The sequence below is a fragment of the Staurois parvus genome, unplaced genomic scaffold, assembly GCF_062004578.1.
Source record: "Staurois parvus isolate SC_StPar_1 unplaced genomic scaffold, SC_StPar_1.0 ptg000021l, whole genome shotgun sequence".
In the NCBI taxonomy this organism is placed as follows: domain Eukaryota; kingdom Metazoa; phylum Chordata; class Amphibia; order Anura; family Ranidae; genus Staurois; species Staurois parvus.
In genome coordinates, this window is record NW_028317817.1 from 69,223 (window position 1) to 96,821 (window position 27,599).

A 27,599-nucleotide genomic window follows, 5' to 3' on the forward strand; every position below is an offset into this window, starting at 1 on the left:
TTCTCTGTTTCTCTCCTTAACTAACTTGACCGTAGTGCTGATGGAGAGGGCAAGGGGACGGACAAACAAGGAACACCCAACATGCTCATTATCAACCAATGACATCATTGCTTGTTAGGACACTGCTGGCTGGTTGTAATGCTTAACAAAAAAAAAACCTGTGACGCTGTAACAAAAAGGCTGGATCAATCCACTAGCTGGCTTGTGGACAAATTGTTATGGGTCTCACCACATACCGCTTGGATTTCATCAGGTTCTATCGAATTTACCACCACTTCTTGAATTAGATGACAGACTGACACATACCCACATCAACACCAAGGCAGAGGACATGCCTATGGAACTTTGAAAGTGAGGGACTTTGGACCTGGGGAAGGATGTATGATAGGGGAGGAAAAACCCTACATCCTAATAAGCTCACCCCAATCAACTGAATACCATTTAGGGATCTCTCCTTTAATTAGTAGTTCTATGTAGTGTATAAATGTCGCAGATTTTTAGGTCTGCATAGCAAAGCTATGAGCATGAATGCAAATGTTAAACACTGTTTCCAGAACAAAGCACACACACCAATGTGATCATTTCAGATGATATCAGCTAATGTAGCACATGCAGCAGCTGTTGTCATGGCAACAAATGATGTCACTCGCCTTACATTAGCTGTGAGCACAGAAAAGTCATGCAAATCAGACTGAAAAATATGAATGCATTGCACTCGTTTTTCTGCATTTCCTTATCTAGCTAGGCTCTGCTCCAAGAGACAACAAACTGCACTTGCTGAACAGAAAGCCAAGAAACCAATTACATTTGAAGGGGCTCTAATAAGTGATAAATAAATGAAGATTAAATATAATGTTTACACCATAAAGCTAACAAAATGTTCATTATATTCATATGAAAAGGGTTTAGATTTGCATGATTACTGTATTATTTGGAAGCTGGCTGACAAAATGGGCAAGCAGCCTGCAAGCAACAATGAAAGAAAACATATTGAAAGGCGTTTAATAAAAGGTTTTTTATTATTAATTTGTTCTTGTTCATGCAGGAAAGTAAGCAAGTTTCAGAATCCTTGCAAGCATAGTTTCAATAGTAACCAATACGCACTGCAATAAGAAGTTGAAAAACTGCAATGGCCGATATATTTTTTCCCCTTTGGCTGTAATGTACTAAGGCCACTTTCACAGGGGTGGACTCTGCCAGCAGATCCGCCTGCTCAGTGGGGGATCTGTCCATTGATCTCCATTAAGCATGCGGAGCAGACATGGACACAGCCTGCTTTCCTTTATAGGCAGTTGGGTGCAAAATAGACTGCCTGTCCATTTACATCCAATTGTCATCCGATTCGATCTGCTAGACTGATGGAGAATGGATCCCCATTCATCTATTTTCAGCAGATCTGACTGGATCGGATGCACGCAGGTGTAAAACAAACATGTCCATTTACATCCACTGCTCCATAGAGGGCAATTGATTGTCCGATCGGGTCATCCCATGTGAAAGGGGTCTTACACTGGAATCAATTATTTGGACTAAATAAAGCCAAGCTATGAACAAATAGCATTGTGATATCACCAAGAGACATCAATAACCGTATGCAACTATAATAATCCAGATGCATTCATGACTTCATCAATACTGTGATCTGCAGAAAACAGAATATTGATGTTTATACTGTCATTACAGAGCTTTTATTTTTAACTGGCATTTCAAAAACCATAAAGTCCTACATTTTCTTTTATGTAAGGACATACGATATTGATAATATTCAACTTAATGCCACATAGGGGACAGCTTAGCTGGCAGATATCATATCTTTTTGTTCATAATAATGTACTTTGAACATGTAACATTATATAATCCAATATCATTTGTGATACACATCTGTAAGCTATGTTGATCAATAGAGGACTTCACAATGCTATGATAACCCAGCTTGGGGCATTTTCTCTAGTTATTCTTTTAATGCTGAATTCCAGGGACCCGGGTCAATCTCTCCTTACTGGCTGAGACACAGCATCGAGAGCCTTTGGCTCCCACTGCTGTCAATTACAGTCAGTGAGCCAATGAGGAGAGATCAGGGCGCGGGGACAAGCTGTGGCTCTGTGTGTCTTATGGACACAGAGCAATGTTCCTGGCTCCTCCCCCTTGACTAGTTTGCTCATAGCAAGCAGCTTGCTATTGGGGGCACTGGTCAAGGGGGAGGAGCCAGGAGCACTGGTGGGAGGACCCAAGAAGAAGAGGATCAGGGCTGTTATTTAAAAAAAAGAAAAAAAAAAAAAAAAAACAGTATTTTTTTCTGTGTGCCTTTAGGGAAATGTCCCTTCACTTAAAGGCCAACTTCACCTTCTCCACAAATGACTGCGCAGCTTTGTATAAATGTGCATTAATTTTATTGTCACAGCTATAGACCATTTAGACTCTTAACCCCCCCCCCACCACCCCATTCCCCATAAGAATTACTAAAGACTGCCAGTTAGCAATTCCTATACCCTGACTTGTTACTAGAATGCAAAAACTAACGTTTTCACTCCTGTAATGTTGGGATTGAGCATCCAACAGTTTTTATATCTTAGCAACAAGACTGGACATGGCCTACCGGTAATGAACATTTTACAAAGCCACACAATCATTTAATACCTACTGGAGCTCCTTGGCTGCAGAGGCTATTTTCTGTAAAATGTCAGCCTTTAGTGCCATGGATACCAAACTGGAAATGGGAAGAAACCTATGCAAAATGAGAGCAATTCCCTTCAAAAGGGTTGGCACTGGAACAGGTTCTGGTGACAAATATTTTGTTTTTGCCACTTTGTGTCTCAGCAAAAATGGTCACCAGCACAAATATAGATGGTAAAATTACCTAGCTGGGACATAGACCGCAATAAAAACTTTACAAGGGTTTATTCCTTACCTACTCTATCCCAACAAGGAGAAAAAAAATGCAGGGTAAAGCAAATGTTCAATCCAACTGTCACCACAAGGTCACAGGTACACAATGGGAACCCTGTATAAGAGATAAAATAAACACTTACCTTTCCAGCAGCTAACATGCATTGCAACACCATGGATTTTTCTCCTACCAGCCACTGGAGATATTTAAAAAGTGGTTGAAAAACCTTACATTATACCCAGTGACAAGCCTCAGGCAATACACAGATTAAACAAACCCTCGTACATAGTTGCACCTGTTTATCTGCAGCCATCTACAGCCTCAAAACAAACAGGTCAAAGGCTTTTTCACTCAGCTCCAGCAAGCAGGTGGGCAGGGTTCACACATAACACACTGTACATCACAGAGCAGGGAGCTGAGTGTAATCTGAAACTCAAGTAGAGAGAATAGACACCCCCCCACCTACACAACCTCATAAGGAAACATATACAGCTGAGCTTGTCCATCACCTGCTCTGTGCTGGGAGGGGTAGGGCTGTCTCCTAAAATTGTCTGGTGTTGGCATAGACTCTTAGATATCAGATGAATGAGAGAGAAGACAGAAAGTACACTCAGTGCTCTGAATCGAGGCATGTCTACACTATAGTAGGATATTCTTTGTTCATTTCAGAGGTTTACAACCACTGTAACCTTTTCAGGTTGGTCAAATTCCTGCTTTCCCTGTCACACACTATGGCTCCTACTGTCAGCATGTACGTTGTGTACTGAAGTATGAGGCAGCAAGAGGAACCAGAATATGCGGCTGTGCAGCAAGTGTTACACATCTGGAAGTTTAAAGCATCTGCAGCATCTGGGGAGAAGCAAATCAGTGGTGTATGAAGACAGGCCACCGGAAAGGTAAGTTTACTACCTCTTTGGACAATGAGCCAACAGTACCACCAAAGTTTTTGGAAAGATTTTTCTCAGAAAAGAACAAGAGGTTAAGTGTCATTAAAGTGGAGCTATACTCAAAAGGGGAAGTTCTGCTTTAAGGCTTTGTTCTCTGCTTCCCGTTAAGGATTAGCACATTTGGGGAGCGAGTACCCGAATTTGACAGGTACCTGTTCCCACTTCCGTTGCCATCACCTAAGGCGATTGGAAGTGGAAGTTGTCCTCCCCCCTCCCTCCCCATAGTCTTCTGGGACACGTGACAGGACGCAGAAAACTACGGGACCATTCACAAAGCGCAGCGCTACTCAAGCATGCACAGCGGATACCCAGTTGTGAAGTCGCAAGCTGTCAAAGCCAGGTGCCACACTGAAGATACTGGTGAGAGAAGACGTTCGGTGAAGCCAGCCATGGTGAGGACCATGCTGGACCGAGGGAAAGGTAAGTGTCCGTATTTCTTGTAGCTGCTGACTTAATTTTTTTTTTTTTTCAACTGGCCTATCAATTTGGATCATTACAGTAAAGATTAAGATGCTTCTTCGGAAAGTTTCAAAATGAAAATGCCACTTTCATTAAAAGGAAAACATCATAATTGCTGTGTGCATTATTTTGTAATTTACAGTTATTAAAAAGACCTTTCTTAAAAACTTTACCATAATCAGGTTTTAAGATTAAAAAAATCGAAACTGGAATGTTTTGCTCTAAAATGAAGCAATCCAGCACTGTTCTAAGAAAGAAAGAAAGGAAAAAAAAAAAAAAGAAAAAAAGAAAATAACCTTTAAACATACACTATATTGCCAAACATATTCGGATGCCTGCCTTTGCACGCACATGAACTTTAATGGTATCCCAGTCTTATAGATGGGTCGAAAATCGGCCGATTTTCGGATCGTTAGTGGGCGATTTGGTCGGCCGTTTTTCGGTATTTTGGCCGGTTTTTTTTCGGTAAAGTTGGAAAAAAATCGGCCGATTTTGCCGATCGGCCGATTTTCGCGGCAATTAGTGGGCAAATCGGCCGATTTTTTACCAATAAAAAATCTGCGCATGAGCAGTGACCTGCAAGAGGAAGACAAAAAGAAGAAAAAGAAGAAGAGGATGAGGATGATGAAGAAGAAGAGGATGAGGATGATGAAGAAGAAGAGGATGATGAAGAAGAAGAGGATGAAGAAGAGGAAGGAGGGAGGAGGAGGAAGTTTTTGGCATGAGCAGTGACCTGCAAGAGGAAGACAAAAAGAAGAAAAAGAAGAAGAGGGTGAGGAAGAAGAAGAGGATGATGAAGAGGAAGGAGGGAGGAGGAAGAAGAGGATGAAGGAGGGAGGATGAAGAAGAGGATGAAGAAGAGAAGGAGGGAGGATGAAGAAGAGGATGAAGAAGAGAAGGAGGGAGGAGGAAGGAGGGAGGAGGGAGGAGGAAGGAGGAAGAAGAGGAAGAGGAGGAAGGAGGAAGGAGGAAGGAGGGAGGAGGAGGGAGGGAGGAGGAAGAAGGAGGAAGGAGGGAGGAGGAAGAAGGAGGGAGGAGGAAGAAGGAGGGAGGAGGGAGGAAGAAGAAGAGGAAGAGGAAGAGGATGAAGAAGAGTAGGATGAAAATAAGAGGAATTCCAGTCCAGCAAAAAGTGTCTCTGCAGAGAGCTCCGCTATTTCTTTGACAGTTCTCTGACAGTTCCTTGACATTTACAGCGGTTGCAACATTGTATCTATTTGTTTCCGAATAAAAACATCTGTATCCTAAATGGAAACAAATAGATACATTGTTGCAACCTCTATAAATGTCAAGGAACTGTCAGAGAACTGTCAAAGAAATATCAGAGCTCTCTGCAGGGACACTTTTTGCCGTCTCTAGACGGGATGAAAATCGGCCGATTTTTTTTTACCATTGATGGTAACGTCGGCCACTTGAACGACCGATTTTACGTTTTTTAAAAGAAAAATCTGCCGTTTTTCTCCCCATCAATGGCCTGCATTAGTCTGTGGGGTTCAATATTGAGTTGGCCTACCCTCTTCAGCTATAACAGCTTTAACTCTTCTGGGAAGGCTGTCCACAAGGTTTAGGAGGGTGTCTATGGGAATGTTTGAACATTCTTCCAGACACGCATTTATGAGGTAAGGCACTGATGTCAAACGAGAAGGCCTGGCTTGAAGTCTCTGCTCTAATTCATCCCAAAGGTGTCCTATTGGGTTGAGATCAGGACTCTGTGCAGGCCAGTCAAGTTCCTCCACCCCAAACTCACTCATTCATGTCTTTATGGACCTTGCTTTGTGCACTGGTGCACAGTCATGTTGGAATAGGAAGGGGCCATCCCCAAACTGTTCTCACAAATTTGAGAGCATGAAATTGTCCGAAATGTCTTGGTATGCTGGCGCCTTAAGACTTCCCTTCACTGGAACTAAAGGGCCAAGCCCAACCCCGAAAAGCAACCCCACACCATAATCCCCCCTCCAAACTTTACACCTGATACAATGCAGTCAGGCAAGTACCGTTCTCTTCTGGCAACCGATAAACCCAGACAAGTCCATCGGATTGCCAGACAGAGAAGCGTGACTGGTCACTCCAGAGAACATGCCTCCACTGCTCTAGAGTCCCATGGCGGCGTGCTTTACACCACTGCATCCTACGCTTTGCAATGCACTTGGTGATTGGTTGCTTGAAGGAAGCTACTCAGACGTAGAAACCCATTCCATGAAGCTCTCTATGCACTGTTGTAGTGCTAATCTGAAGGCCACATGAAGTTTGGAGGTCTTTAGCTTTTGACTCTGCAGACAGTTGGCGACTTCTGAGCTCTGTGAGCTTCAGCATGCGCTGACCCCGTTCTGTCATTTTACGTGGCCTACCACTTCATGGCTGAGTTGCTGTTGTTCCCAGTTGCTTCCACTTTGTTATAACAACTGGCCGTGGAGTATTTAGTAGCAAGGAAATTTCACGGATGGACTTATTGCACAGGTGGCAACCTATCACAGTACCACGGTTGAATTCACTGCGCTCCTGAGAGCGGCCCATTCTTTCACAAATGTTTGTAGAAGCAGTCTGCATGCCTAGGTGTTTGATTTTATAAACCTATGGCCATGGAGGTGATTGGAACACCTGAGTCCAATGATTTGGAGGGGTGCCCCAATACATTTGGCAATATAGTGTATATTACTGGTACACACATTATGTAAAATTAGATATTTACAAATATCCTATCGATTCCAGTCTTCAGTCAGCCAGGATTTGCTTACAGCATGTTCCCAGAAATGTAATTTCCTGCACACATTTTCCAAGTTTGTTTTTTTTCCCCATTACAATACTGGGACTGATCATGGGATTTTAGTAGTTACATCCTCCCACTTAGGGTTATAGCAATAATTGGAAGCGATTACAATGCATCTGTCAGTATCCACAGGGAAGGATCTGGTAAGAGTCTGCAATGAATTTTGCTAAAACGTCTTGAAATGTTGCATCAAACACGACCATAGGCGTCTGTTTACTCCTGAGCATCCATAGAGCAGAGCAGGCTCTGCCTGTGTTCATTCTGCATAAACTGAGTGGATCCCCTGCTGATCAGAACGGACTCTGCCCTATCTGAAAGAGACCTAAGTATTTTTCATGCAGCCATTGCTCCTGACTGCAGAAATTGAGAGATCTGTTGGCATCCAAATACTGAGCACATTTGCCCAGAGTAAGAAAGAGTAAGATTGATTGCGACAGGATCACTCACTTAATATAACCAAAATACAGTGTCAGTTCACACCATGCTGTCCAAAGATCATGGTTGCTTTCAATAAAAAGGTGCAGCATGCCATCTACTGATACACAGATGAAGCTAGTACATAGCTGGGGAAACACAGAAAGTGCAGATATACTTTAAATGGAAAAAAGGTCTACATAGAAGCCAGTAAAGCTGAACTTTAGGTAGACATAAAAAGAGACAAAGTAAGGCAACTATGTTAATATATCACAAAATGTGTTGTTTAAATTCAAGCAGTGTAAATATATGAATTGGACCAGGTATCAGCCTCTGGGTAGTCCCTATACATTACAGCTGGACAGAAAGAGGAAAAAGTATTATAAGAAGCTAACTGGTTCATGTGCATGCTAATAGGAGGAGAAAGCAGAGTGACAGAGAAACGGACTTCTCTTCTTTTCACTGTCAAGTAACAGGCCAGGTCAGGTCCAGGATGACCTAGGTCTAGAGGAAGTTGGTTTCATGATGCTGGCCATTTTATCTTTTAATGGGTTATTCATTTTCATCTTATTATTGTATTAATGGAGTTCTGCTAAAAAACAAAAAACTGCACACTTACAATACACGTGTCAAGTAAAAAAATGAAATTGTGTAAACACCTACCTACTGCAGGAGCATCATATTCATCCCCAAGAAGTATCTCTGGAGCAGAGTAAGCTAATGATCCGCAGCTTGTGGTCAGCTTTTTCCCAGGCTGAAACTTGTTGCTAAAGCCAAAATCTGTCAGTTTCACAAGTCCCTGTTTCTCAAAGAACACAACATTCTCTGGTTTGAGGTCCCTGTGCACCACATGTAACTTATGGCAGTAAGATATCGCATGCACAATCTGAGCAAAGTATTTCTTGGCCAGATCCTCACTGAGGCCTTCCTCATGCTTCATTATGTAATCATACATATCGCCTCCATCACCAAGTTCTAGAATGAGATACAATTTGGTTTGTGTGTCAATCACTTCATACAGACGAACTATGTTGGGGTGTTGCACCAGTTTCATGCATCGGACTTCTTGAAAAAGATGCCCAGTAGCTAAGGAGTCTAATTTGGTCTTATCGATGACTTTCACAGCTACCTTTTCACCTGTAAAGACATGACGAGCAAGTTTGACAACTGCAAAATGTCCTCGGCCCAAGGTCTTGTCAAGATCATAAAGTCCAGCAATCTTCCCATCATATCCTCTCTTGAAACCAGCCATGCTGTTAGGTCCTCGGGTTGTAACTGTTAGATGACTTTCATAAAAGAATATCTGATGCCAACAAGGAATGCATTTTCATTGCCGCTAGGCACATCTGAATGAGAAAAAAAAAAGAAAGAAAAGAAGTTACAGCAAAACCAAGACTAAATGCATGTTAAATCAGTAAAATTAGGAAGCCGTGAAAGCCAGTACTGCATTGGAAGATCTATTTACAAGCTAGTAAATTATACCAGTTTATAATGCATGGAACAACTATGGCACATGGCTATAAAATTACAACTGCCACTTCTTGGACCCTAGGAGTGCATACCGTTTCATACCCTGTGCCTTTCACGCTATTACATACCTCCCAACTTTATGAAATAAGAAGACTTTTAATACACAAATTATATAGACAAAATAAACACCCCTGCTATGCTGCGGACCAGAAATAATAAAGGCCCAAATGAATCTTTGCTAGAAAGTACGAAGAAGCCCAGTTTTCCCCATTCCAGAATTTCTTTCACTGCGCTCTTCAGTAATGAACACCACAACCTCCCTTTTCCTGTATTTTTTGGTTTTTTGTTTGGCAGAACCACAAAAGCCCCTCTTTGTAAACCTTCCAGGGGCTCACAAGTGCACACGTTTTAGTGGGGGAGTTTTCTCTAGGCTTTCCTGTGTTATCAAGCTCATAGTTCTGAAATGGGTAATAATTTCCATACTAGATGTAATGGTATTCTTGATTCTCCCTCCCTTCGTTGGTTTGTTTCAGTTCATGTTTTCTGGGATGGTTGCTCAGTTTGTTCTCTATAGCCATTGACTTTGTGACAGTGCACGCCACTGGGTGATGTTTCCTAATCTGGTTATTTGGAAAACTGGATAAAATTGGTGATCTAAGTTTTGTGTCATACTTTCTCAACCTTTTTTCAGTCAAGACACCATTTAAAATGATGCACAAATCTTGAGGCAACCTGTTCAAAAATGTAAAAAACTAAACTAATAGTTAAGTGTTCTTGCATTGCAAGACCACTTACTGTTATCTCACATATATATTCTTATAGCCCAATTTACCACCCTAACTCCTCCCACAGTTTTTACACTACATAGACAGTAATATACCGAAACGTGCGGATTGTTCCCGATTGGTGTGCTATTACTTTGTGGAACGTTTCGCCGAATGGTTCAATAAATATCAGCGTTTTTGTGGTGAAATTGGTCCCATAGGAATGAATGGCGGATTGTTCAAAACTAGAATGGGAGCTGACAAAACCTTTTCACAGTTAGTCCAGCCACTCCAACCAGTTACTTCGCCCACTCCAGTTGTAGACTACTGGTGGAGGCAAGAACACTTCACACAATTTCCCCAGAAATTGTAGCTTTTCTAGTTTTACATATTGCAGCAACACTCGCACATATAGAACAGTCAACGTTAGAGGCAATTTATTCTTCAAAAACAAATGCAGACTGGTACTGACCAGTATTCCATTGTTTCTCTTCTCCCTCACTCAGCTAATGTGACCTTAGTACTGACAGATAGGGGCAAACAAGGATGCTGTGCAGGCACCAAACGTCCTCTATCAACTGATTAGGTCATTGGTTGTTGGGATTCTGGCTGCTAGATGGTTGTAATGGTGCCCAATGAAAATCCATGGCTTTGTGTAATATGGCAGGCTTGACATACACACTGGCTTGTGAATAATGTTTGGGGAACTTTTTAGGCATTTTGCCAAGGCACCCCTGAATAAACCTGAAGGCATCCTGGTTGAAAAAGGCTGTCATACTGTATGCAATGTAGAAGAGTGGCTTTGTCTTTTTTCAATAAAATAAAAAAGTGAAAGAAAGTACAAACATTTACTAGTAACTCAAAAGCTCATATGAACAAGTCTGAGGTCATCTATATACAACTAGGTTTCTTTTCTTCAGTCCAAAACGAGAGAGATCAATTGGTTCCCACATTTATGCTAATCAGCATGGATGGAGGAATCTCCACTGCCAACTATGGTACTTAAGCAGCCATGACAACCACAGCTTCCTGAATATCCAAACAGTAAGCACCTGATGGGACAGTCACTGGTCTACCAATAATTTTCCACTCAGTTGTGTATTGCTAGCTTTGCTACTTCCTGATCGTTGTAGTGTAGTTTGAAAGTTCCACAGGATCAGCAGGCTGCATGGTTTGACACACCATACCTGCTTTGTCAGACCTTCAACAGTGCAATCAGCAATACTGACTCCTAACATCACTGACCATCAGGCCTGGGATTTTTATACCTGAAGTCTATGGGCAGACCATCTTTTTAACACATGATTTAACACAAGACATATTGTTGAAATTGCCACCCACTTGGCTTAGGACATTTTGATAGTGTGTAGATACATTTATCTATATTACTGCATACAATTGGAAAAAGAAAACCAGTTGCCACTAACTGGGAAGAAAAAAAAAAAAGCTGTCTTTTTGCCTCTGTTGCCTATAAGAATAGAGCTACTGAATAAACAGTCCCCCATCCCTGGGGCGTAGTTACCATTGGGATATCTGCCAGCCTTGTTCCTTCACCTAATAACTATGGATATTTTTTAAAATTGTACATTTTTATTAAAGGTCAAACCCATTTTTTTAAAGCAGAAAATACAACAACACTTAGGTGTAAACTGTGCAATTGAGAAAAACCACAATCAATACAAAAGAAAACAAGCAAAAGATATATGAACATAATTAGACAGCATGGCAAACTGTATAATGCAAGGAAACAAAGCGACATGAACCTGCAAACTATTGGATTACATTATTTTCAGGGGCTCGGTGAGCAAAGAGTTGTCTGAGCTACATAAGGAAGGGGGAGAGTGGGGGAGCGGAAGAGGAAGGAGATCTACCGAAGGGAGAATTAAGGATATTTATTTAAATTACACAAATTATACCATGCAAAATTATATTTTACTCATTTCACTTGGTACAGAAATAGATTTAATTAAAATCGGAATATTCATGTAATAAGAATATTCAGATGCTTTTAATAAGCTGAAACAAAATATCTATGATGATCAGCAAAAAAAGTTGTTTCACAAAACCCAGGTTGGGAAAGATCAAAAAAAACCAAAACACAAAAAACCACAGGACAATTAAATATAGTTAATACAAATACGCTTTTTTGATGGTGCTGGTGTCTTTATGAAACGTACAATCCGTACCAGCCAAAGAAGACAATGAGAGATTCTATTTTCATCAATGCCTATCTGTTCTTCTATAATAAGCAGGTTTGGTCATTCAGGATGAGCTCCCTATATGCACTGATGTCCCATGTTCTAGTAAGAAAGCAATTATTGTTATGAATGGAAGTATTCATGAATGTCTGCCTAAAAGAAAAGTAAAAGAACCTTCCATGCTGGCGCTAGTGGTGCACTGGGCGTGATGCCAATAAGGATCTTCCATGCTCTTGGATCACAGTTGCTGTATCAAGACTCACATTTGTTAGCCATAGGAATTGCAGGTTGAATTAAACAACATTCTCGCATCCAGTTAGCTTTTATGCAATACTTCCAACAAACTGCTGAATATTTCCATAAAATCTGTTCACTATAAAAATTTAACTAATGTAATAATGTTAACTAGAAAATTTAAAAACCTGAAACTAGAAAGTAGACTTTCCATCTGAGCAATTCCATAATGGAGTGAACCTTTGGAACCATGTGGGTTAACTTTTACTAGCTGCAGAACAGGGAGAATGTTTGCAGACTGCTGACACATAAAGGCAACTGACTTAAGAATTCATATCATCCTGTTTAACTGCTATTTTTACATTTGCTTCATTCTTCAAGAGTCACTCTGAGCAAAGAGTGGGTGGACATCAAACATTCACAGGAAGTACTAACTTATACATTTTATCATTTGTACATTGAGACCACTAAATATATACTTCCAATCTTAAAAAAAACCCAAAACAAAAACACGCACACCAAATACGGCATTACAATTTATAATTCTAAAACATGTCACACAAAAGTATAACATCCATTCCACTCGTATTCCTAGGAGAGCAAATTTATACACTATTTTGTTAGAAGATTAACAAAGACTTCTTAAATATGTTTTCCATTAAAAAAAAAAAAAAAAGAAACCTCCACCCCATTTGTCCATCTTGAATAGTTAAAGTGAAGTAAAACAGAACAAATTTTGTGTAAAATGCATTAGTCCATATCAACTAATACCAGCAAGGAGAATTTATACACGCTACCTACCAGCAACAGTTGGCTTATGTGCTCCCTTCCCCCACAAACCAATCATGTGTGCTTATACCATACTTTGCCCTTCCAAAAAAAGAAAAAGAAAAAATGAAAGTTACAGCCAAGCACTTACCCCCCCACATAAATACAAATGAAAACAAGAAATCATCAAGTGTGCTACACATTACATATTGCCGTGCATGCTGGAGTGAGAATAATTATAGGCTCATTATTCATGGTTTACTTTAAACTGACGACCCATTGGGGCTTTTAAAGCATCAGCTATATTAAAAAATAAATAAAAATTAAGGGTACCCAAGTTTGCACCATTTCATGCACACAATTTTAAAACTTAAGATGTTTGGTATCTATTTACTCTGTAAAAGCTTATCTTCTATATTTTACCAAAATAACTGTAGAATACATTGTGTTTTTGGGCCTAAAATTTACTTAAGTGTATATTTTATTGAACTTTTGTACTTGATAAACAGTTGTGCTACTATTGTGTGACATACAAAATTTGGAACTACTAATATTCTATTCTCTAGGGTGTCTGCTTTCAGAAAATATGTTCTTTGCGGTATTAAAGAAATCTTCAGACCTAAAACATTTTTTTAAATTAATGCAAAAGAATGTGAAAACTGCTCTTACAGCACAAGGGTTAATGTGAACAAATAGCTCAAATTTTCTCTCCCCCCCCCCGATTTGAATAGAGTAGGGAAGAGTTAAAATCTTTTCAGGTTATTTTTTGCTGCCTGTGTCCCTATACTTCCTGACCCAGAGACGCAATAGAAAGTAAGATGAAGCCTCCTCAAAGTGAGGGGGATTTTCCTTTTATATAGTTGTCTTCAGAACAGGTATCTGCATTGTGAGACTTTCCTTCTGCTCTTGTTTTGATGACAACGCAAACATTTTGGATTATCCCTTACTTTCTTTATCAGTAACAATGGTCACTGGGATGAATCCAGAGGTGAATCACCCCAGTGGGGACACCAACAGCAATAAAAACTGAATTTAGAAGTTTAGAATATCTTACCTTTACATAAACTTTAAAGCAAGCCTAAGTTCCAGTTTAGGAATGTTATGCATAGATCACGGAGCCAGAACAGAAGCTGAAGGATGCTTGAGTGGGCTTCAACAAAGCTGCTAAATGCCTGCTGCAGGTATATCCATATGTACAATACTAAATGCATTCTCTGTAAACGGGTTTTCAAACTTTCCAAACAAAGGGCCAGTTTAATGTCCTTCAGAGTTTAAGAGGGCCAAACTGTGGCCAGTGGGATCAGAACACGTCCAGTGTCAGTGGGAGTAAACAATGACCCATCATTGGTGTCAGTGGAAGGAATAGTGCGCCCATTGTTGGTGTCAGTGGTAGGACTTGTGTATCATCATTTTTGTCATTGGGCGGAATGATGCCCCACTGTTAGTGTCAATGGGAGGAATTATGTCTCATTGTTGATGTCAGTGAATGGGATAGTGCCCCAAGGGCACTGAAAGTAAGCAAATGACCACAGTTTGGAGACCAATGTTCTATAACATTAACACTCCCTTACTGACCATGCCAGATGTGTCCAGCTATCCATGAGCAGGAACTTCACCATTAGGAACCTCTGGCCGAAAAAAAAAAATGTAACACTATAGCTAGCAGTAAATCCCTGTACTACATAGTATCATTGTATTACAACCCCAATTCCAAAAAATGGGTTGGGTTGCTGTGTAAAATCTATAAAAAAAAAAAAAAAAAAAAAAAAAAAAAAAATCAGAATGCAAGGATTTCTAAAACTCATTAAAGTGGAGCTCCACCCAAAAGGGGAAGTTCCGCTTTAAGAACTACTCCCCATTAAGGATTGCCACCTTGGGGGGGGGGGGTACCCAAATTTGACAGGTACCCGCTCCCACTTCCAGTCCAATCGCCTAGGGCGATCGGAAGAGGAAGGTGTCCTCCCCTCCCTGTAGTCTTTTGGGACACATGACAGGTCCAAGAAGACTACAGGACCATTGAAAAAGCGAAGAGCTACTCGCGCATGCGCCGTGGGTACCCAGCTGTGAAGCCGCAAGCTATCACAGCCGGGTGCCCACACTGAAGATGCCGGCCTGGAATACAGGACGGCCGGTGAAACTAGCTGCGGGGGACACACCACGGGACAGGTAAGTGGCTGTTTTTTAAAAGTCAGCTGCTATAGTTTTTGTAGCCGACTTATTTTTTGATAGGCTGAGTGCAACTCCACTATAACCTGTATTTTATTCACAACAGAAAACACATCAAATATTTAAATTAAGAAAATGTACAATTTTAAGAAAACAAAGTCATTTTGAAATTGATGGCAGCAACAAGTCTCAAAGTTGGGACAGGACAACAAAGAAATGGGCAAAATAAGTGGTTTTCTATAGTGAATAAAATGTGTGTTTAGGAAATTTGCAAATCATTGCATTCTGTTTTTATGTAGATTATACACAGCATCCCAAATTTTCTGGCATTGTGGTTTTACATGAACAAAAGGCATATTTGGTGAATATAGAAAAGTAGAAATTCTCAATCTTATGAAGACCTTGCGTATAAAAACAAAAACCTACAACACAGAACATTTGTCAGGAGGTGCAGCAACCAAAAGGAAATAACGGCTAAATTATCTCATGGAGCATGTCGTGCTAAAAGAAAAAAAAACAAACAGTCTACAGCAAGGATGTATTTTATCTATAATACTTCAAGCTGTACATTTGGTCATTTTAAATCTGTCATCAGTTATTAACCCTGTATGTCACCAGGGCTCTATGTAGCAAATTCTTCTGCTTTTAAACCACAAGTATATTATACATGAAAAATTGAGATTTTGGGACATACATTCACTTCTTTGTGTACAGAAACAGCCACAACGACATTCTTTCAAACACTTTTGTGTTTTTTCAGATGGGGTGGGGGACAACAGATGTCATTGCTGCAGTAAATAAATGGCCAACTGGCCAAGATAAAAAGAACAGGAGTACAGATAGTCAAGAACAAAACAAAAAAAAACAAAAAAAACTTTTTTACACATGGAGGGGGAAAAAAAATACATCTGTACATATACACAATTGTACATATTATATTTTTGGTTTGTTTTGTTTTCATAATACACCCTAACACTAGAGATTTTGATATTAATCCAATTAATTGAAAACTCTATTATGAGTCTGGTATAAACACTTTAGCATTCAAGCTGTCAACAACGAAGTCAAACATGGGACCATTCAAAGGGAACAGCAGGGCTTGTGCATGCACGGTGGGTAGTCAGCTGTGAAGCTGCAAAGAGTCACAATTGGCTTCCCACAGGTAAAATGCCAACGTGTGCACCCAAAGACGGCAAAGAGCCGGGTTGGGGGAGGACATTGCTGGATCCTGAGACAGGTAAGTGTGCTTTTTAAAACTTACACATTTTTGTTTACAGGTTGAAGATACTATTTAAGTGTCTCAAGTTGGCACATGTATAACAGTTTTCCTGATATTTTAGACATACCAAGCCATTAAATTTGTGGCTGTCATGGTAGAAATACAGGGGTTTAGTGAAGTGATGTACAACCCCACATATTTTGCTGTAGATCTCTACTGTGTATACTTGAAGATAAATCATAATATTCAATGCTGTCATACATCTATCCTATTTCTGGTTAGACCAGTATATAAGAGGAGTGTTCTATCAATTCATCAAGTACATACCACTTCCATTGTAAAACACAATCCAAGAAGAGATTCTAGAGCAAATATGCAACTAAGGCCGGCCATAGGCGGAGCAAATTTCTTTCCTGCAGCCATGGGGAATCCCTCCCACTGTGCGCTGCCAGCAGAGAGGCGGGGGAACCTGTCCCTGCTGGGATAAATCAGTGATTATTGCTAGCGGCTATAAACTGCCGCTAGCGACATTCGCATGTAAAATCCGGCAGGCTGGTTGTAATCAGGTTGATTGATCGATCAATTTGGGTACATTCAGCCTGCCCATACATGATTTGAATCTCAGCTGGTTGCTGCTGAACCTAACGAGAATCAAACTAGCTAGGGCCGGCCTAACTAATTTAGGTCCTTATTGCAAGTGTGGATGTATAAAACACACAATTCAGGTGTCAGTATATCCATTTTAGAAACCAGCAGAGACTTTCCATGTGTCAGGAAACAGGTGTGTATCTTGACAAAAGAAAAGCAACTAGATTTGCTTTTGGAATTTGTTGAAACTGTATTTTGCTGATACAACCCCAAAGTAAGGGTATAACCTGTCAGTTTCTTTTTTGCCATCTGTGTCCCATTGGGGAGCTTTCCCTTCACTCCCTGCATCATAGCCAAAACAGAAGTGAGAAATCCCTGAAGGGAATTCCTGGGGGACTCCCAGGTCACCAGAACCAGTGCCCCCTCTATTACTGACAGGTGTTCTACTCCATCTTCACGTCATCCAAAACAAATCTAAAATAAATAATAAAAAAAAAGGTTTGCTTTTAGTTAAACTTCAAGCTGGCCATAATCTGTTTGAATTGCATCCGGTTTCTGATGATTTGACTTAATGGGTGAAAACGGTTTGCCCCCTCCTGCCCAATATCCTTCGACTGAAAAGTGTAAGGAGTTGTTTGAACATTGGCTACATCAAATTAGATGCAGCTAATGTGTGGGTGTTTTATGACAATACAATACAACAGCCTCAGCGGGAGACTTCTTCATCCATGCTGTATAGCGTTGATGGAGGAATCTGTACTGCAGGTTGTATGAAAGAAAACAAATCTAAAATGTGTACAGCCAGGCTCAGTAGACAGCCATTTATTATACTTGTGTGCAGTTGCTTTAAGGTTGTTGGTATTGGAAACCAAAGTCATTGACTCTATGGTGTAGGTCTGAGGGAGCAACAATACCCAGCATCCAGTGGAGTTGAAGTGCACAAAGAACAAAAGTAGATATTGGGTGGATGTCACATATCCAAGTGACTATTTATACATTACAGCAAGTCTGCACTGCTGCAAAAACCTATAAATGCCAGCATTTGTCAATGTTATGCTAACCTCCTCAGCAAACTCGAAATTCTGCGTGACATTTCAGAAATGTTCCTTGCATGGCAATGCTAAGTCCCATCTTTGACGCCACTTTTTAAACTATGTCACTGCGCCATCATTGGTAGATGATCATTGGCTTCTGGAGCCTGCACAGCAAAGCCATGCTCGTTAACATCTGTTTAAAATGCCAAAATCAAGGGCAGGAGAGTAGTTACTCAGCAACATCAAAAGTCATGCTCATAAAATAGCCCACTCCAACACCCATAATGATCATCTCCATCAAGCATAGCACTGGAAGCTTTTGTATCGTTCGATGTTTCACAACATGCATAAAGGACTGCCTGAACAGCAAACAGCAGCTCCAACAGCAACTATTCTTCTGCATGTTTTAACAGTTTTATCACGTATACATCACATTATCCTGGGGAGATAACCATCATCACAGAACATATGCAGAAAATGCCTTTTGGCACCACACCTTGTTTAATGATGCAAAACATTCAAAGCAATGCACAGATACCTTCAGGTCATTTCTATCACTTATTTGCTATGAGCCAACATGTTTCAAGGGAGTATAAAAAAAGAAAAACTGTAAAAAGAAAAAAAAAAAACTGAAAAGCAAATAAATAGTAAAAGAGAAAAGCAAACAGTCATGCCCCAAAGGTAATTTGGACAGTTAAAAACATAAAAAGTTGAAAATTTGTCTAAAAAAAATGATTCCAGAATAATTTACCTGGGAGTCAAACTGAAATTCATTATCAACAGGTTAATTTAAAGTGGTTCTAAAGGTAAAGTGGTTTTCTACCTGAATACATTCACTGCATTAGGGTACAACATGTTTGCCACTTGCTGTGAATGACCTGTCTTGTTTCCTGTGTGTATGGCCCTGCAGCTACCTCCTGCCCCCCTGGCCAATAGGAACGCACAGAAGGCAGGAAGAGGGCCTATCAGAGGAACCCAGGATCAAGCTGCAGGGGCAGAGTTTTTAATGCTGCTGTAAAACTGCACCTCAATGTGCCTGCACTTTGGTAAGTCAGCAGAAAAACAGCTGCAGGTATAATGTGTCCAGCTTTGGGTTCAAGATAAATGTTACATGAATGGACCCTGCCAAAAAGGATGGAACTACAAAAGATTAGATCCCAACCATAGGAAGCGCTGAGCGAACTGTTGGAGTTTTATAAATACTGTATAATAATAATAATAATAGGAAATACAGAAGACTTAACAGAATAAAAAATGAGCCATTAAATTTCATATTGCAGCCTTGCTCAACCTTTAAACAGGTTAACAAACCTTAACAGTTTTAGGGAACCTCTGCTTATTATAAATACATCTACATCTCATCTGATGTCAGTGGTTACTTATCAGAAAGGCAAAAATTGCTGACTGCTTAACAATCCCCTGGCAACCTTTGGAGGAACCTTACGTTTCTGTAGAACCCTGATTGAGAAAGACTGCTAAATGGGTTAACATGGTCTTCAGCCACACCCAGCTGACCACAACAAAAGTTTTTCCAACCAGGATTATAACAACATTTTTCCATATAATAGGGTAAACATGCTCCTGACTGCAATTTGACAGATGCAAATTAAAACAAATAACCCTTTAAGCCTGAATTATTGGAGTGAAGCAGCCTGGACATTGGAGATGAAAGCTTAACGGACACCACTTTGAAAAGATTTTTCAAATCCTGGTTAAAAGAGGAGTTCCGCTCACACTAAAAAAAATAAAAGTCAGCAGCTACAAAAACTGTAGCTGCTGACTTTTAAAAAACAGCCACTCACCTGTCCCACGATTCCATGGTGTCTTAACCGAAGCCCGTTTCACCAGCCGTCTGGTGTTCCAGGCACCGGCATCTTCAGGTGTGAGCACCCGGCTGTGACAGCTTGCGACTTCAAAACCGGGTGCCCACTGCACCTGTACGAGTAGCGCTGCGCTTCCTGAATGGCCCCGTAGTCTTCTGGGACCTGTCACATGTCCCAGAAGACAATGGGGAGGGAGGGTAGGAGGACATCTTCCGCTTCCGATCGCCTAGGCGATGGGAGCGGGTACCTGTCAAAGTGCCAATCCTTAATGGGGAGTGGGGGACCAGTCTCTTCTAAAGCGGAACTTCCCCTTTTGGGTGGAGCTCCGCTTTAATTAATGAAACTTGCTATACCACTATAGGATATTTCTATCCTTATGCAAAATATGCCATATTGCCAGAAAGCAGTCTCCACCACAAGAACAAAACTGAATAGGTTTTCATGGGGACCGGATATCTTTCATGAATGGAAAGAGTAGCATATTCTCAGTGAGTATTTCTTTGGATTATTTGAGTGCACTCCAACAGATGTCAGAAAACCTTTACTTTTCTTTCAAAATCAACATTTTCTATGGGACACTATACTACAAAATACTCCAACAAATGCAGCCATTGATTGCAAACACGATTTGTTAAATTGCACACACAAAAAAGTAAATTTTCCTAACAAATTCACTGCACCATGTTGCAAAAATGAATACACCCCAATGAAAGTCCTAGGCTGGCCATACGCTATACAATTTTCTTAAAATTTTCTGCCCAATTTCCTTTAGATTTACGTTCAACTATGTAGTGCAAGGTCCTGCCTAGTTGTATACAATTGGAAGTGTTGTTTAGGTTTGACCTCATATTATATGGTTTTTGGTAAATCTAAAACAAAATTCTCAAGAAAAATGTATAATGTATGGCCAGCCTTAGAAGCAGAGCTAAACCTTAAGACAACAAAATCCTAATTAACAAGAATTCAACTACAAGCGAGTCTAATTATTCGTTAAACCATTAAAGAGGTGTCCAGCAGACAGTTGATTATACAAGGGAGGTACTTAAAGTGTTACTAAACCCAGGACACTGCATTTACTCTATCTGGTCTCCCACAGTACACAGAACATGGAAATGCAATTATTTTAGTAAATATAAAAACTGCTAAAATACCTTTTGCCATCACCAGTTAGAGCAGTCTCGTGACGTCTATCAGTGTCCAGCGGAACACTAGTTAAAGCTTATAGGAGGACTTTTCATTTTGCTAAAGAAGGATGCAGGACCCCTGACCTCTGTCTGGACAGTACTGTTTGGCCTTGTGCTGATAACATGAACGATCCCCCCCAAAAAAACTCCTCTCTAGGAATACACACCAAACTGAGAATGTGCAGAGTCACTCCACACAATATATCTTATCAGGAGATAAGAGGGGGACACTAGAAGGGGAGGATCAGAGAAGTCAGGATCAAACAGCATTTTTACACAATGCAGATAATGAACCCCTTAGGTTCCACAGTGAGTATAACAAGCATGCTCTACTGCATATACAGACTGATTTTACTGTTGTAGGTTTAGTAACACTTTAAAGAAAACCCCTTCCCATTTCATGCTGTCAGCAATGGCACACAATAAAAGAGAAATGTCACAAAGCACAAGAAATAAAGTAATTTCTTTACAGAAGAAAGGTGAAGGCTACAAGAAGATCAGCAAAGCTTTACTTATCAGTCAGAATACTGAACCAAAAGTGATACAAACATCTAACAAAGATGGAACTGCAACCATCTCACAGGGCTGTCCACGGATGTTAATACCTCGATAGGAGCTACTTCTGATGAAGGAGTTGAAGAAAACTGCCATGCAAGTTCATTGCAGTTCGCTAAAGCAGTAGAAAGCCAAACTGGGGTGATTGTTTCCCGTGGTACTATACAGCATACACTGCAGAGGAATGGCACGAAGGAAGCCTCTTCTAAAGCCCATGCACAAAAAAGCCCCCCTAGAATTTGCCAGGGGCCATGCATGGGGAGCTGCATTTCACTGATGGTATCATCAATTCACAGATGTACTGCTCTATATTGAAAGAGAAGATGCTACCATCACTCCGTGCCCTTGGTCATCATGCACTTTTCCAACATGACAATAATCCAAAACACACATCGAAGGCCACTGTTGCATTTCTGAAGAAGGACAGAGTGAAATTGATTCATTGGTCAAAATATGTCTCCTAATCTGAACCCAATTGAACACTTATGGGGAATTCTGAAGAGACAAATTGAGCATCACTCTTCAGCCAGCATCCAATCTCTAAAAGAGGTTGTTCTTGAAGAATGGGAAAAAAAAACAAACCACTTGTTCATTCCATGCCTAGAAGACTTGGTGCTATGCTTACAATTCAAGGAGGTCGTAGATGGTCATACTAGATGGAATAGTTTTTGTTGTGGGGTGTATTCATTTTTGCATCAACTAATTTGAGTAAAACTGAAGATTTTGTAATCCAAGTTATATTAACCTTACTTTCATGTAAAGAGCTAAACAAATGCTCTATAAAACTGTTTTGTCAAAATTTTGGAAATTTTTTTTGTGTTCATTGAGATATTGATTAAAATCTTACTTTTTAAAAAGGGGTGTACTAATTTATGCTGAGCACTGTAGAAGTTTGTTCTTTTATAGTATGGTTACTGTATTAGAGATATGTAGATTAGCAAATAGTAGGAGCTTTCAAGGATTCAGAGATTATGGCTGTAGCAGTGCACTGCTTGTGCAGTATTTTAATCTAGAATACAGTTTAGTGCTTCTGCTGTACTATGCAAAGACAGGGTACTGTATTTAAAAACAAAAGACCACAAGTCCATGTCTCATTTCCCAGGGCTAGATAAAGAACAAAATTTGTAAAACGCAAACGAAAAGCTAAATAGTGCTCATTTCACTTCGATCCATTTCACTGCAGACCCTGAGAAGCAAATTTATCATTTAAAAAAGTGCATCAATAGGATAACAAACATTTTACTGCCATGCACCCAGCATGCAAAAACCCGTGTGCAATGAATGACACACAAATGCAGCTTTGACCCATTTATACTATGGATCTCAGCAAGGTTGACTGACCTTAAATTGGATTAAATGGCTTTAAGCTGCTCAGATCAACAGGGAACCAAAGCAATTTCCCTACACAAAGAAGAGGTAGCCATTCTCTTTAGCTATACAGCTCTTCTAGAAAGAAAAAAAATACTCATCTCCTATAGAAAATAAATAAATAATAAATATTTTTGCAAGTCAAACTTTCTCATTTATAAAAAACAAAATTAACATTATTGTTAAAGAAAACATGCAGATCACCCCTTTTTAAAAATGCAGATCACCCCTTTTTTAAACTGTCAGCAAGCTGTAGTTGTTACAGTGCTCCACAAGGCCAAAACCCAGGGTGAGCAGTATTTGCAAACACTGACTTTAGCTTGTCTCTAACCCCTTATCACTGTTCCAAATGCAATGATGGCAGCCTCACCAACAAAAAGTAAGCCCTAGCTGCTGGTGGAGGATGGAGCCAAATACAGCTTTACTAACTGTTGTCATTTGCAGATACTGGGCAACCAGCGATTTTAGGCTTCTATCAATTAAAAGGCTTGTGGACTGGAGACGTCTCTTTGTAGGCATTTAACTCATGCTGCCCAGTTTGCATGTAATGCGATATGTGGAATACATCAATCCTAATGTCTTACAATTTTACAAGCAACAAAAAAAAAAAAAAAAAAAAAAAAAAAAACAAAAAACACATACACTTAGTGGTGCACCGAAATTAAAAATCTGGTGCCAAACCGATACCAAAAATTCAGAATGCACGTGACCAAAAACCGAACAAGTCTGCGTATATGGGATGGGAAGTCTACAATTTTTTTGCATTTTTAACTTATGATTTTATTGCTATCACATAAGGGACTCTATGTGATAGCATATAACATTTAACTTATGATTTTATTGCTATCACATAGGTCCTCTATGTGATAGCATATAAGTGACAGGTCATCTTTGTAGGGTGGCAGTGTGTGCAAGGAGGGGGCAGGAGAGGAGCAGAGTATACAGTGAAGTAGCAATGTATACAGAGAGACTCCCTCACTGGCTGTCACTACAGGTCAGTTCCGGTTTTTAAATGCAATTGCCATAGATGTCACTTTCCCCCGAGCTAAAGCAAACTTTGCTATATAAATCGTGTATAATAATAAATAATAATAACTGTCTGCAGAGTCAATATCTAAAAACCTCCGAACTTCAAGTAGCCATCAGAATAGCACAACAGTTCGTAGAAAGCTTCATGGAATAAGTTTCCGTGGCCGAGCAGCTACATCCAAGCCTTACATCACCAAGTGCAATGCAAAGCATCAGATGCAGTGGTGTAAAGATCACCGCCACTGGACTCTAGAGCAGTGGAGACGTGTTCTCTGGAGTGACGAATCACGCTTCTCTGTCTGGCAATCCGATGGACATGTCTGGGTTTAGCGGTTGCCAGGAGAAAGGTACTTGTCTGACTGCATTGGCCCAAGAGTAAAAAAGTTTGGTGGAGGGGGTTTATGGTGTGGAGTGGTCTTTCAGGGGTTGGCCTTGGCCCCTTAGTTGCAGTGAGAGGAACTCTTAAGGCGTCAGCATACCAAATACATTTTGGACAATTTCATGCTCCCAACTTTGTGGGAACAGTTTGGGGATGGCCCCTTCCTGTTCCAACATGACTGTGTAACAGTGCACAAAGCAAGATCCATAAAGACATGGATACATGAGTTCGGGGTGGAGGAACTTGACTGGCCTGCACAAAGTCCTGACCTCAACCCCATAGGATACCTTTGGGAGGAATTAGAGCACAGACTGCAAAGCCAGGCCTTCTCATCCGACATTAGTGCCTGACTGCATGAAAATGCACTTCTGGAAGAATGGTCAAAAATTCCCATAGACACACTCCTAAACCTTGTGGACAGCCTTCCCAAAAAAGTTAAAGCTGTTATAGCTGCAAAGGGTGAGCCAATTCAATATCGAACTCTACAAACTAAGACTGGTATGCCATGAAAGTTCATGTGCTTGTAAAGGTAGGCGTTCCAATACTTTAGGCAATATAGTGTATCTATAAACAGCCACTTCAAAAAGAAAAACACATTTAACAGGGGGAAATTTAACTGAATTATTCCCAATATTAATTCCTTTTGGCCAATCAATTATTCAAGTAATGGTGGTTTTATTTTCACAGCATATGTGAACCCACCATCCTCTGTATGGGTGAGGAAATGCATGTGCTGCTCATAGCAACCCAACATATTACTAAGAAAGGCATAATGAGAATTTGATTACAGTATTGCTTGTCATGGGTAACAATACTTCAGTGATTTTGATGAATGTCGCCCACTGCATAACTATTGTATAGAACACAGTAAAGACAAACAAATAATACTTCCATGTTATACTGCAGAAAAACATTATTTCCTAACAGTAGATTTTATATATGGAATGTGTAGTGTTCACCCATGTAGGACGGATTTTAGTACATACACCTTTGCACAAATAGTGACTGGCTGCAGCTCTATTAACCTCCCTGGCGGTATTCCCGAGTGTAGCTCGGGGTAAAGTTTCAGCACCACAAGCGGTAACCCCGAGCTACACTCGGGAATACCCTGCAGTGTTGCTCCGGGATCCCTTCTGCACTTATCTTGTCCTTCGCTCCCACGATGTCCCCCCTTCAGCAACCCTGGCTATCTCCTCCGGCCAATGCCGGCATCTGTCTTCTGGGTTCCGTTCCCTGTGACGTCGGGACATACGGGAACGTAACCGGCGGGAAATTTAAACATTTTAAAAAGTGACATTCACTAAATACACTATAATCACCTAGTAAAACATTACTGTATCAAACCATTTCACATACATTTTGTCCCTAGTGCTTTGTCCTGTGCCCTGCCTGCATTTTTACTGTTCTTTCTGCCTGGAAACTGAGAAATGTCCATGGCGCCCAAAAAGTGTCCCTTTAGGTCAAAAGCAGTTTTAGACCAGCTAGAGAACAGCGATAGTAAATTAGAACCACTTGCAGAATTGAGTGATGATTCGTGGGGAAATTCGTCAGACACTGAAAACAATTTTGCGACTAAGATCAGTGATGTGCGAACTTGGCTCTATATTTCAGATTTCAGTGTTTTTGGTTTGATTACATTATTGAATTAAAATTATTATATTATTTTTTATGATTAAATTATAATTTATGATTTTGGGTTTCAAATTTTAACAAACCCGGAATGTTTACTAGACTCTTGTTCGGACAGATTTCAGTGAGTTATTCCTAAGAATTACAGGCCTACAATAAAAAAACAACATATTTCCATGCAAAAAAAATGTACCGCTTTGAGCACAGAAATACTGACATAATCATACCGCTAGGGAGGCTGATGATGATATACCTTTAAATTACGTATGTTACTAAAGGCACTGCCTGGTCTGTGCTAAATTTAAATTAATTCAGATAATAGGCATAGTGCTCTGAGAATAAATCATCAAAACATGCCAATACTGTAAATCAAATTAAAACAATAAGTCCATAGGTCTTGTGCTTCTTCACACATTCAAACTTTGCTAATCAACTGTGCAGTCTCAAAAGTACTCTATGCTGCTCCTTTATTGGCTGTGCAAATGCAATGTTCCCCTCCTGTGTGCCCACTCACTCACGAGAAAATGTGTACTCTTAAATGTTAGAGTCATATGCACTGTATAGTAATGCAGGTTGGTTTTGTGGTCCTCCTAGGCATTTATTCCATTTCCTACTTCAGTAACCATATCCATGCTCATTGGTCTCATAGCATGAATATAAAAGATATGGGAGGCCCCAATAGTGTAATTCCGCTTTATTAATATACTTTTGGTAAAAAACAATTGCATGTACAGTATCGCACAGAAGTGAGTACACCCCTCACATTTTTGTAAATATTTTATTCTATCTATTCATGTGACAACACTAAAGAAATGACAATTTGCTACAATGTAAAGTAGTGAGTGGACAGCTTGTGTAAATTTGCTGCTCCATCAAAATAACTCAACACACAGCCATTAATGTCTAAACCACTGGCAACAAAAGTGAGTACACCCCTAAGTGAAAATGTCTAAAATGGGCCCAACTAGCCATTTTCCCTCCCTGGTGTCATGTGACTCATTAGTGTTACAAGGTCTCAGATGTGAATGGTGAGCAGGTGTGTTAAATTTGGTGTTATCGCTTTCACTTTCTCATACTGGTCACTGGAAGTTCAACATGGCACCTCATGGCAAAGAGCTCTCTGAGGATCTGAAAAAAAAAAAAGAATTGTCGCTCTACATAAAGATGGCCTAGGCTATAAGAAGAATATTGCCAAGATCCTGAAACTGAGCTGCAGCACGGTGGCCAAGACCATACAGCGGTTTAACAGAACAGGTTCCACTCAGAACAGGCCTCGTCATGGTTGACCAAAGTGGTTGAGTGCACGTGTGCTCAGCGTCATATCCAGAGGTTGTCTTTGGGAAATAGATGTATGAGTGCTGCCAGCATTGCTGCAGAGGTTGAAGGGGTGGGATCAGCCTGTCAGTGCTCAGACCATATGCCACATCAAATTGGTCTGCATGGCTGTCGTCCCAGAAGGAAGCCTCTGCTAAAGATGATGCACAAGAAAGCCCGCAAACAGTTTGCTGAAGACAAGCAGACTAAGGACATGGATTACTGGAACCATGCCTGTGGTCTGATGAGACCAAGATAAACTTATTTGGTGCAGATGGTGTCAAGCGTGTGTGGCAGCAACCAGGTGAGGAGTACAAAGACAAGTGTGTTTTGCCTACAGTCAAGCATGGTGGTGGGAGTGTCATGGTCTGGGGCTGCATGAGTGCTGCCGGCACTGGGGAGC

General features: G+C 40.4%; 1 protein-coding gene across 1 annotated transcript in view; it reads right to left on the reverse strand.

Annotated features, from left to right (window-relative positions):
• SNRK (SNF related kinase) overlaps positions 1 to 27,599 on the reverse strand; it is a 114,543-nt gene that overhangs the window by 46,623 nt on the left and 40,321 nt on the right. The window contains exon 2 of the mRNA XM_089690659.1: positions 8,138 to 8,820. Within this exon, the coding sequence (XP_089546785.1) occupies positions 8,138 to 8,726 (589 nt within the window). The 5' untranslated portion in view covers positions 8,727 to 8,820. The remainder of the gene's footprint in view (positions 1 to 8,137; positions 8,821 to 27,599) is intronic.